The sequence below is a fragment of the Asparagus officinalis genome, chromosome 8 (assembly GCF_001876935.1).
Source record: "Asparagus officinalis chromosome 8, Aspof.V1, whole genome shotgun sequence".
Classification (NCBI taxonomy): domain Eukaryota; kingdom Viridiplantae; phylum Streptophyta; class Magnoliopsida; order Asparagales; family Asparagaceae; genus Asparagus; species Asparagus officinalis.
In genome coordinates this window covers 41,486,376-41,497,938 of record NC_033801.1, presented here as the reverse complement: position 1 = coordinate 41,497,938, position 11,563 = coordinate 41,486,376, and the positions used below count along the sequence as shown (strand labels likewise).

General features: G+C 35.6%; 1 protein-coding gene across 1 annotated transcript; it reads right to left on the bottom strand.

Moving 5' to 3' along the window:
* Window positions 2,263-8,992, bottom strand: LOC109819634 (4-hydroxy-3-methylbut-2-enyl diphosphate reductase, chloroplastic). The gene is made up of 10 exons (XM_020385420.1): window positions 8,613-8,992; window positions 8,319-8,515; window positions 6,727-6,906; window positions 6,501-6,632; window positions 6,322-6,396; window positions 6,129-6,234; window positions 5,950-6,044; window positions 5,391-5,576; window positions 5,209-5,295; window positions 2,263-2,581 (listed from the first exon to the last, which is right to left on the bottom strand). Exons 1-10 carry the CDS (start codon window positions 8,875-8,877, stop codon window positions 2,516-2,518), a joined length of 1,389 nt encoding a protein of 462 aa, XP_020241009.1. The 5' UTR covers window positions 8,878-8,992; the 3' UTR covers window positions 2,263-2,515.

Here is an 11,563-nt window from a genome sequence, read left to right as displayed (position 1 = left end):
ATTCATCTTTTTTCCCCCTCTCGTAATAAAAGAACATAAAATGAGATTTAATCCTAAATTAGAAATATTGACGAGTAATTAAAGGATTTGGATCCTCTCCACTGCAAACAAGCAGTAGAGAGCACTGCATTAATCGTTGCCGTTAATTTGTCTAGTATATGGTTATGATTCACTGCAAATCTAACACCCATCACACTCCTCTCATTTGCACTTATTTCCTAATTTACACTCAAAGACAATTTAGAATATAGTACTTGTCTCTCCACTTTCTTTCTTTCTTTCTTTCTTTCTTTCTTTTCTTTTCTTTTCTTTTTGTAGTAGAGAGGATCTGAATTTTTAATTAAATACGTTTACAGTTATCAAGAGGTTAATTTCTTAATAGATTAATGAGTATCTTATTTCAAATGAGAAGATTCTCTCATATACAATGTGATTCTCAAAAAATCTGTAGCTATTAGTAATTCTCTTTTCTCTTTATTCACTTTGGTTAAAATTGGACCACAGTGTTTACAAGAGAATTCCCTTCACGTTGCAAAGATACTCATTAGTCTTTTTAAATCAAAATAGACCCCACTATATTATATTAACCTAACTCACCTGTATCTTACAAACCTTTACATTTGCTGCGTTCTGATTTATTTATTTATTTTATTTTACAATTTGGCCTACATTGTAGAGGACCAAATGGATCTAAAATTTAAAGTTAGCCCACATATCGTACAAAGTTTTAGCTCAGATGATATTGTCACACACCATTCTTATAAGATTCTTCTCTCCGGTTTAAATTTATGCACATGATTATTAGATGCTCCCTTGCTCTGCCAACATAAAGAAATTGAAAGACACTGCACAAATTTGTGGATTTCTATGGAGAAGAATGCAAATCCTAGATTTAAAGAAACATGTTCAGGGATATATAGCTGGTTAGCACAAAATTCAAAATCAAGACTTTGTTCAAGAAACGATGTATACAAAACATGAGATTGATGCTAGATATACAAATTGAGTCGCGGGGCGGTTATAATATGCATATAGTGTAACTAATTATGTTACACATTTAAAAAAATTCATGTTCAACAATCGGTATGAATGATTCAAACCATTCATAATGATCTATACATCTAAAATTCATGGAAATAAAATTTCACATTGTTGAATATTCCTAGCCTATACATCTTATGACCTGAAAATGAATGGTATATAACCGTTTGCATTTTTCAAGTTGCTTGAACTATAGCCTATAACATTCTAATTTATGTGAACTTTGATCTACTTCAGATTTGATAACGTGTAGATAATAATGAACGATTCGGATTAAAACTATTCATGGTCAAATATGTATTTTCATAGATTCGTGTAGCTATTTAGTTACCCACTTAGTTACTACCGATTGGGCCATCTTTATGCCCGGGGGAAAAAAATTCTAGCACAAAAAGTTAGCACTAATATACAATATATAATTCTAAGGGTTAATTTTAGAAACCCCCCTCAACGGAGCTTATCTTAGAAAACACTCCTCAACCATTTTAACTTTGGAAAACTCCCCATAATTTTGAGGGTATTGTAGAAAAAACCCCTCAACTTTCTAGCTATGATTAAACCTCCCTTAACTATGGGGTGTCTCACTAAACCCCCTTTATGTTTATATTTTTTTCAAATAACCCCCCTAATATCATTAATTTAAAATATGCAATGACTAAAATACCCTTGATTGAAAAAAAAATCATATGAGATTAAAAACTCAACCTAATCAAAATATTAGACTTCAATTCGATTGATTTTGATGAGGAAACTAATCTTTAAAAAAAAATCAAAAGTTTTAATTGTTTCAAACATTACAAGCCTAGATAAGTAAAAAATAAAAGAAGCTTAGTGTTAAAAAAAAATTAGATTCACACGTGAACCTAGCAATAGAGATGGAGGAAGAAGAAGATGGGGAAAATAAAATAAAAGGTATTTTAAACCAAAAAAGTTAAAAATGATAAAATTTTGATGTCTTAGGTATATAGTATGGTCATTTTAAATTATTTATTCTTTTATATTTTAATTATATTAGTTTAGGGGTTTAAGTGAGGAAAATTGAGGGGGGATAAATCATATTTTGTAAGTTGAGTGAGACAACAAACCCCATAGTTAAGGAGGGTTTTTTAGATGGGGTCGCTTTGATTTATGAGACAGCCCACATAGTCGAGAGGGTTTTCTAAAATTAATCCTAATTCTAATGCTTTCAAGAAGTATCGGTTATCAATCAAAGGATTGGAGTTTAGAAGAACAGATATTGCACTATAAATGTAAATTATATGGAAGAGGGTCTGGTCTACAACAAATATCTACCATCAAAGCTAACAACTAGATATGTAACCCATTTCTCACATTAATTTTAGCAGAATAAGTGCACATATTGGTGACCCAGACATTGGGTACTATACATAATTGGCAAGGAGGTGAGGTTCTCTTCACAGCTTTAACTTTGCCTAAAGCTCTGCTCCTGAAGATACATGCACTTGTCCCAGTTTTATGCCAGCTGCATAGATTCTTCGCGTTTGATGTCAAATACCTTGGACAGAACCAGTTCAACTACCTGCTTAGCCAAAACATTAATATCCTAATAAGTGAATATGATGATGCAACTATAAAAGAACTTGTCATGTGAGAAAGTGAGAAAGAGAGAACAATTCAGAGAAAACACAGATGTAGGATTCCTCCCCACCCACACAAAACAACCCAAAAAAAAAAAAAAAGAAACACCCTACATACATACATATATACACGCACACATATAACAAATTGTAAGGCAGCTATCCCTATTTGTTTAATGGGATCAATTAGAGCATTCATCTTCTTTTAAGGAATGAAGAGCTCGATTGGCAAGTTGGATAACCACACTTACTGTTGGAAACTCGGGAAATTTTCCCTAAGCAGTTCACCAGTCAGAATAGATCACAAATAAAGAATCATCACATAATGGTTGTTATTTGCCTTATAGATGATTCATGGTCTCTTTTTGTAAGAAATGAAGAGACTAATTGCCAAGTTTGAGGATCCAGAGTTTATTCTTTGATGACTTTTCAAGAAAAGGGTTGTGCATCTCGGAAGACTTTGTGAAACTGCGATGCTGGTCCGTAGATGTCAGGAAATTGGGACACTATAGGAAACTACAAACCGGGTTCAATCGTCCCGGAACGCAGTACACTGGCGAACTAGGTCGTGTTCCTGCACGATCCAGTTCACCAACTTCGGCGACCCGATTTAGAATTCATATTAGTTAATATTTGAAAGAAAACAACCATTTCCGGGAATATAAACAACAAAAAGTGTACCTTAATTGCAACTTGAGAATTCTTTTATCATTGTTGATCCTTGAAACTCTTAAAGAAAATTGTCCCTTAAAGCACTCGGGTTTCTATATTTAAAAACCGAACAAAAAGCGTACCACGTACCCTAGTGTACCATAAAAGCATAAGCCTACCCATCGTACCTGATTCCAAATAAGTGGCACACTACGCTCCCATTCCGTCCTGTGAACCGGAACGAACCGGGTTCTGTGCAACTAGGTGCTGGTCAGTGATGTAGCAGTGCCACAAGCATGGTTATAAATTTCAAAGGTTCTAGTCTGCTCTCCGTGTTCCTGATGCTTAACTGCTCGGAGCTGAACGTTTTGAAGAATGACAATGGTTTTCGCTGCTTCGTGTAGCTTATTGTAGCTAGGCCATAAGATCCTTACATATTTATATATTAATTCTATAAAATAAGGCTAGAGCTTACGCCACCTTATATTCTGAAAGAGAGAATGTTGTAAATTGCATGGCATGCATGAGCTGGGCAAAGTTAATATTTGCTTATCTAGAAAACAACTTCGAAGCTCGTGACATAAAAATATTGGGTGTATCCATCGACTGGCTGAAATTATTCTAGTTGGAACCAATATACCTGAGACAAGAAATAAGTAATTGCATCATATTTTCTTTCATATAAATAACACTTGGAAGTCATTTTTCAACCATAACATGATATCAGAGACAAACTCCCTAACCCTAGAAGCCTCTTTTTTCTTAAAGCTAAAATACGAGGCAGTAAAAGGGACCTGTCGGCACAAGTGCCATCTCCATGCATCCCCTTGACAGCTTTGTCATTTTGCTACTTCCCCAGCCGCAAAAACAACCTTAGGTATTACGTTCTTCTAGATAAAATTTGGAAAAAAGAATCCAAACCGAACAAAATCCAACAATATTTGATCAGCTTCCCTTGTTTACTGTTGCTGATATGCTTCTAATTCAACCTTCTTTCTACTGTATATTTGCATGTCAAATATGCACTCATAAGAAAAAAGAAACAGAAATTGGTTACGGTTGGTCAGCCAATTTCTTTGATAAGGCTTTTGACTATCATTGTTCCTGATAAAATGGTGAGTATTGGAAAAAGATAACTAGTTGGTGCAGCCTGATTGCTTCTTTTTGTACAAAATATTACATAGGAAAAAAATTCTGCTATTATGTAATGATTGAACATAATTCTTATACATGCTCTAGCTTGATGAGGAATATTTGGGTAGTTAGCGTATTAGGAAAGTTAGGGAAGTTTGTTCTAGTCCATGAGAAACTATGTAAGCTTATCCTAATTTCTTGCTTAGAAATCTATAAATAAAACTTAGAGCTGGTCTACTGCAAAAGGTGCACAACTGACAGAAGCATTGCATCTCAAGCAATAACACTCCTAAGAACAAACAATTTCTGAAAATTAATAAAGTACAGGAGATCAGGTAATTCATTGGGTTCTTTTATTTAGAAACCCAAAGTTCTACCCTGATTTATTGTTAACCCTCAACTTCCAAAAGCATTCTTAAAGCCAAAATACCACATTGAATTATTTTTAAATCCAGTTTCGATATTTAGCAATTTTATATACGGTGTTAAAAGAAATAGCAAGTTAGCCCAAAAACATAGAACCTTACTCCAAAATATAGCAGCAATTTAACTATGGAAAATTAGATAAAATTATAGAAAAACATCAATGACGAAATACGAAAACAAGGTTTAAAATTAATTCAGTATGGTATGTTGGTTTAAGAATGATTCAGTGCGTGGTTTAAAGTTAAATCAGGATAAATCTCTGGGTTTATAAACAAAAAAGTACACTAAACTTTTTGCATCACAAGGGCATGAAACTCAAGTAAAATATGTCAAACAGTGACCTCCAATATTGATTTACCTTATCTGGAGTAGAAGCACCAGAAGTTATTCCAATGGTGATGGGACCTGTAGGTAGCCAATTCTCTTTCTCGACAAGCTCTCCATGCTGTAAGAAAGGGAAAATATATCACTATTGTCGCATAACAAGACAATAATCATTAACCTTCAACAAGAATCAACATCTGATAATCTTGAGCTTACAAGTAATTTGTAACTTATTTTGTTCCCTGGTCCAATTCTTTTCTCACTATCAATCCAGTATGATGGAATTCCCTTGAGCTCTGCAATTTCTTGCAAATGTGAGGTATTACTGGAATTCCATCCACCAACTACCATAATCAGGTCAACTTTCTCCTCCACCAGTTTGTACATGGCATCTTGTCTCTCCTAAAATAAATGTCAATTAAACCGTTAAGACATTACACAAGCAAGCAGGTATTTTTGAAAGGTATAAAGCAGCGTGCTTAATATACAAAGATCTCATAAGTCTCAATCTGGCATAGAAACTACTGTTAAGAATCAAGATAACATTATTAGAGCAAGTCTGTTGAGAAAAGGAAAAAGCAACCAGGAGAGATTCATCTACTTCGAAATGGAAAGGGACTACTTGTAGAGAAGGTGAACACTTGTTCAGGAAAAAGGAACAACTTATAGAAATCTACATCTTTGCCTAAGATGGAAAGGAGAAGATCGTGGAAAGAGACTATAATCACAGATGAGATCTACTTTTCATGGAGATGAATATAGAAAGAGAGTTGACCTGAGTGGCATCACAAATTGTGTTAAAGCTAATGAAATGATTGTTAATATTTTCAACTCCATACTTCCGCATCATTGTCTTCTCAACCAATTTACCTGATGATCAAATATATAAAATCAATATGGAAAATTTTAAAAGAAAAAGGAAAATGAAATTTGATAAAGCATCAGAAAACTGACCAATTTCTTCTGTTTCGCCTTTGAGCATTGTCGTCTGATTAGCAATGCCCACTTTCATTAAATCAGTATCAGGATCAAATCCGGGAGAAACAGCAAACTTGAATTTCTGCATATATGCATAGACATGTTCAGCCAAACCTTACAATTTGTTATAGACTCATAGGAGCTAAAACTAGACGACACAAAATTGTACCTCAAGGAACACCTCTTTTGTTGAGCTAGACCCATTAAACTGACCACCAAGAATGTAATCACATACATACATTGCCTGGTATGATAAAGGAAGATGAAACATGTACATTAATCTAAAACAAAGTAATGAACCACAAAATAACATTGAATGTGCCTAAAACAGGCAGATTCAGAATATACCTCATCAATATTCTTCACAATTATATACTTTGCTGCAAAAGAGGCAGTGGCTATCGTCTCTTCATGGGAATATTTACCATGAATTATTGAAGTATAATCTCCCTTCTTATGCTTCTCAACAGTGTTCCAGACCTTCCAGAACGAATAATAATAACAATAAAGATTAGCTGAAAGTACTCAATCAAGAATCCTAGCTCATAACCAAGACATGAAAATGAAAGCATACCTTTGATACCCATGGACATGTTGTATCGACTATCTGTACATTCTTTTGACTCAAGGTGAACATCTCATCAACAGCAGCTCCAAAAGCAGGCAAAACTACTACATCATCTTTATCAACAACATCAAATTGCTTTTGTCCATCTTCAATGGGAATATTTTTGACATCCATCTCTTCTAACCTCTAAAGAGTTCACCATAAAAAGTATCCTTTAGAGATGGGCCATGAGTGAATATACTACTATTTTATGAGATGTAAAGCAGAAAATTATAAGCAATTAACTCATGTAACACTCAATTCCCAGTGAAACCATGTCATATTTTATACCATGTCATTTTAATCTAACCATAAATTTTGTATGCCTAACCTATTTATGATGACACCTTACTCCCAGTTAAACCATAACCTCTCCCTTATATTATCTTCTCCCTCTTCACTCTCTTCACTTGACTCCCTCTCGTCTTCCAGATCTTTGTCAATCGCACTGATTCCCACATCTCACCAATCTCTCCCGTTTTCCACGCATAACCTCTCCCTTATATCATCTCCTCCCTCTTCATTCTCTTCACTTGACTCACTCTCGTCTTCCAGATCTTTGTCAATCCCACTAATTCTCACATCCCACCATTCTCTCCCATTTTCCGCACCAAAATCCTCCTACAATCTACGACCACCATCACTGGCACCGGCAAACACTGTTGACGGCTGTCAGTAACCGTCACTACCAATATCTTCTCTCTTCTTTCTCCCATGTTCTTTTTCATACTCCAGCCACTACACAACCTCTAGCCTTCTCCTCCTCTTTCTTTTTTTGTTTCTCTCTTCTTGCTGCTGGCAACCCGGCCGCTGCCAGCCAACAAAATAATGGCAACAGCCTAGCAACAGCAGCAGCACACCAACAGCAACGAACAAATATTTTTTCTGTGTCAATTATATCCGGAGACAAGCAACCGTTCTCCTCTTCACACCATCTCCATTTCATGTAACCCACCTCTCAATCTCCTCTCCAACATAAGGAAAATTCTATACAATATGATTTATATGGTTCTATGTGTATTCGTAAGGAAAAAAAAATGTGATCTTTACATGGAAGTGCTTCTGATTGATTGTGTGTGATGGTGATTTGAGGATTGACGGGAAGATTGCTAAAGTTTGTATGAAAGTCAGACTTGTTGGATGTCATCCAGGAAGATGAGTATTTATTAACTGCTGGTGTTACATTGTTTACATTTTCATTCTAGAGAAATTACTGAAATATGATAAGCAATAAGAAGTTAGCAAGTACAACAATTACGAGTGCGTCGTGGTTGCTTACTCAAAAATCGGATATTGTTCTTACATCCTATTAGTGTGACCAACAATTTAAGAATCTGGCAAAACTAAATACTCACACTTGTCGTGGCTGGAACTTAAAAAAAAAAAATTGATACGTGTTTATAGAGCAGAGGAATTTAAGCTATTTGTATGCTGATTATATATATGTGTAAAAGTAGAGCTCCTCTTGGAAAGTTACGGCATTTAATCCCGAAAACACATCAGCCCACAACTAGATTAAAATTTAAAGCTAAAATCTAACAAAGGAAAAGATTTTCAACCTTATTGACAGTGGGATTATGGATGATGTCATTAGTAATCCATATCTTCTCCTCCGGGAACTGCTTCCTCGCCTCGTACGCGATCTGCACCGCTCTTTCAACACCCCAACAGAAGCCATAAGCCTCTGCTAGCTTCACAGTCACATCGCCCCACGTGTACTCGTTCCCGTTCTCCTTCAAAGTCTTTATCACATCACCTGCGTAGTCAAAAGAAACCCAATTCCAACATTAAATCGAATCCAAATCGAATCAAACGAGATAAAAATCCTCAAATATCATTCCTTAATTGCTTACTTGTGTACTCTTGGTTCATAAGCTCCATGGTGGCTTCCTTGTGACCGAAACCCCTGCGGTTGTAGTTGTCGCTTCGAGTGAGGTTATGACGGAACGCCTTCTTGTCGAAGTCCGCGTCCAGAGCCGCCCCCGGCGCCGCAGTGGATGCGGTGTCGCCGCCGGCGGAGCAACGGACGGAGATCATCGATCTGCGAGAAGGAGTTATCCCCGACGGAAGTAGAAGGTTCGAGAAGCGGCCGAGCTGAATCGAAGACATCGAAGACATCGCCGAAGGAAGAATTGGGGGTTTTTTTTTCACCTTTTCCTCTCTCTCTCTCTCTCTCTCTCTCTCTCTCTCGGTTTTGGAGGGTCCAAGCTCAGTGAGGCAAATCGTCCTGTGTTCTCGCTCCTGTTATATACTACGTATTTGCTTATATGCTTAATATTTTTTTTTTTAATTTGTTCTTGTTTGATGAGTTTTTAATAATTATTGGTTGATTCTTTTTTCTGGTGAGGGTGGGATGTGTTTCTTGTGTTTTTTGTCATCCGGTTCCTTTGCTGCTTTTTTTATTATTTGGACTTTTTTATTATTTGGACGTGATATGGTGACCGTTGGTGAGAATGAGAGGACTTTAAGACAATAAAGGAGGTCAATCAGAGATTTGCAGACGGTACAGTAAAATTTTCAAAAATCTAAATCAAAATTTTGAATTTTTTCCTTAAATCAAGATAAATTTTTGGGAAAATTGTGTCCAGACCCCAAAAACAAAAACTTCATGTGACAATGCCCTTTATATTTTGCCACATGTGGATAAGCCCCAAATACACACAGCATTTGTGACGATGCCCCAAAGTATCGGATTTCAAAAAAAACTCAGTGGAAGTTACGAATTTGCTCCTTTGATGGGACTGAACTCAGTTACTGTGCTCCCTCCATGTTTATTCCCAATTTCTTCATCATTAATCTCATCTCTCTCTCTCTTTCTCTCACCCTTTATCTCTCAACTTCTCCTTCTCTCTCACTTCCGCCATGGTCATTGAAAATGATCAGGCCCTGGGGAGGCCGTGGAAGGCGAAGGCGAGGACGGTGGTCATGGAGTCAGAGATTGGGGACGTGATCAGGCCCGAGGGTTGGGCCGTTTAGGATGGGTCGACTTCCACCAGACCTGCTATTATATCGAGGACAACAACAGGGGCCCATCAACAAGGAGGCGTCCCTCTACCTGATCGAGAACTGGCTGGGGGACGTCACTTGGCTGAGGGACGCCGGGGTCAAGTTCATCGACGGCTTCGTCAAGAGCTAGTTAGTTTAATCAAATCGTTAGCTAGGTTGTTAATTAAATGCTCGATTGGCTTGGACCCGTCGTGCATCAAGCATGTTTGGTTTTAATTTGTTACCTTGAATTTTTATTAATTATTTTGTCATGAAATTTTTTATAAAACATTTTATTTGTAATTGTTTTCGAAAATTATAAATGAATAGTGAGATGAATTCCTCTCCTCTTTTATTGTTGTTATTGCTATTTTATTATCAATTCTTTCTTTAATTTGTTGTGGTTGTGGCCGAAGCGCTTACTGGGACTAAGATCGCAAGGCAACAACATCAAACAATAATAGAAAAGAATTATGTGTGTTAGTTTTAACTTCCGGTTAGTGTTTTTTCTAATATAAGTGTTAGTTCTACTGGTACGTTAGTTCTAATTGAGACCCTGTTAGTTCTAGTGGCTATCGTATTAATTGTAGCTGATTTCATGTTAGTTCTACTTCCAGCTAGTGTTATTTCTAATATAAGCATTAGTTCTAGTGATTTAAGTTAGAACTAACATGAAGTGAGTTAGAACCAACATAAAATGAGTTAGAACTAACAAAGAGCCCCAAGGCCCAATCAAAGACCTTTAAATATATATTGTAACTGTAGGGGTTTGAACTCCTGAGCTCCTCTCCAAATTATCAAGCTTTACCACTAGACAAAGTAGCCAAAGCATCAATGTTAGTTCCACTTAAAGTTAGTTCTTACTTGCCATTAGAACTAACATTAAATAAGTTAGAACAAATATGAAATAAGTTAGAAATAACATTAAATAACTTTGGACTAACATGAGTTATTGCTCATGATAGATTTTTAAAAAGGGCGGAAAATTCCCCTCCATTTTTTTAGTCAGATCGCATTAATGGGACGTGACTTTTCATTTTTTGAGAACCAGAGGCGTCTGGGGAAGATAAGTGGAGGGGCAATATCGGGTTTTTTTCCAAAATACAATTTTTTTTGTACTGCTGGCGTGGAGGGGCCTTGAAATATTAAATGCTACTTTTTGGGGCTGAATCACATGAGCCAAAATACAAGGGGCTAGGTCACATGGAGTTCCTACTTTTCGGATCCCGATACAATTTTTTCTAAATTTTTACATTAATTAATCATAAACATATTTCTATCTTGCATTTAAAAAGCTTTATTTATATGTTTCGTAAATTAAAATATATATAATACTTACATAATCCACTCTTTTAAAATTGTTATTTTCGTTTAACTTCGAATATAATATAATATTTCCTATTGTATTTTTATGGTTATCGTCTATAGATTTGAGATGAAAACAAAAGGTTAATGCAAGATAGAGGGAGAGACAGAGTGAGTATTTATTATATTAAAATGAATAATCATTTAATCCTATTTATTTTATTGTTTTTTCCGTATATTCTTAGTGTCGTCCTTTTATTCTATTTTCTTCAATCTTAACATTTAAAAAAATTAATTATAGATCATTAAAAAATTGTTTTGATAATGTTCTTGTTTCTTTATATTCTTTTTTCTATTATAATTTTCTACGTCATAGGTCAGTTTAGATATATTAAAAACCCAAATGAATATTTACCAGATTGGTATGAATATATTCTTTTTTTAGGGTAAATAACACTAAATTCCCAGAGGTTTGCAATTTTAACAAAATCCCCCCGTGGTTTAAAAAGTAACG

Bases quoted from the DNA above. Each gene is read 5' to 3' on its own strand.
- LOC109819634 (XM_020385420.1), bottom strand. From the start codon at position 8,877: ATGTCTTCGATGTCTTCGATTCAGCTCGGCCGCTTCTCGAACCTTCTA. The intron at 6,633-6,726 runs GTATGCTTTCAT...TCGTTCTGGAAG, and splicing joins CATGTCCATGGGTATCAAAG to GTCTGGAACACTGTTGAGAA. The intron at 5,296-5,390 runs GTAAGCTCAAGA...CCTTTCTTACAG, and splicing joins AAATAAGTTACAAATTACTT to CATGGAGAGCTTGTCGAGAA.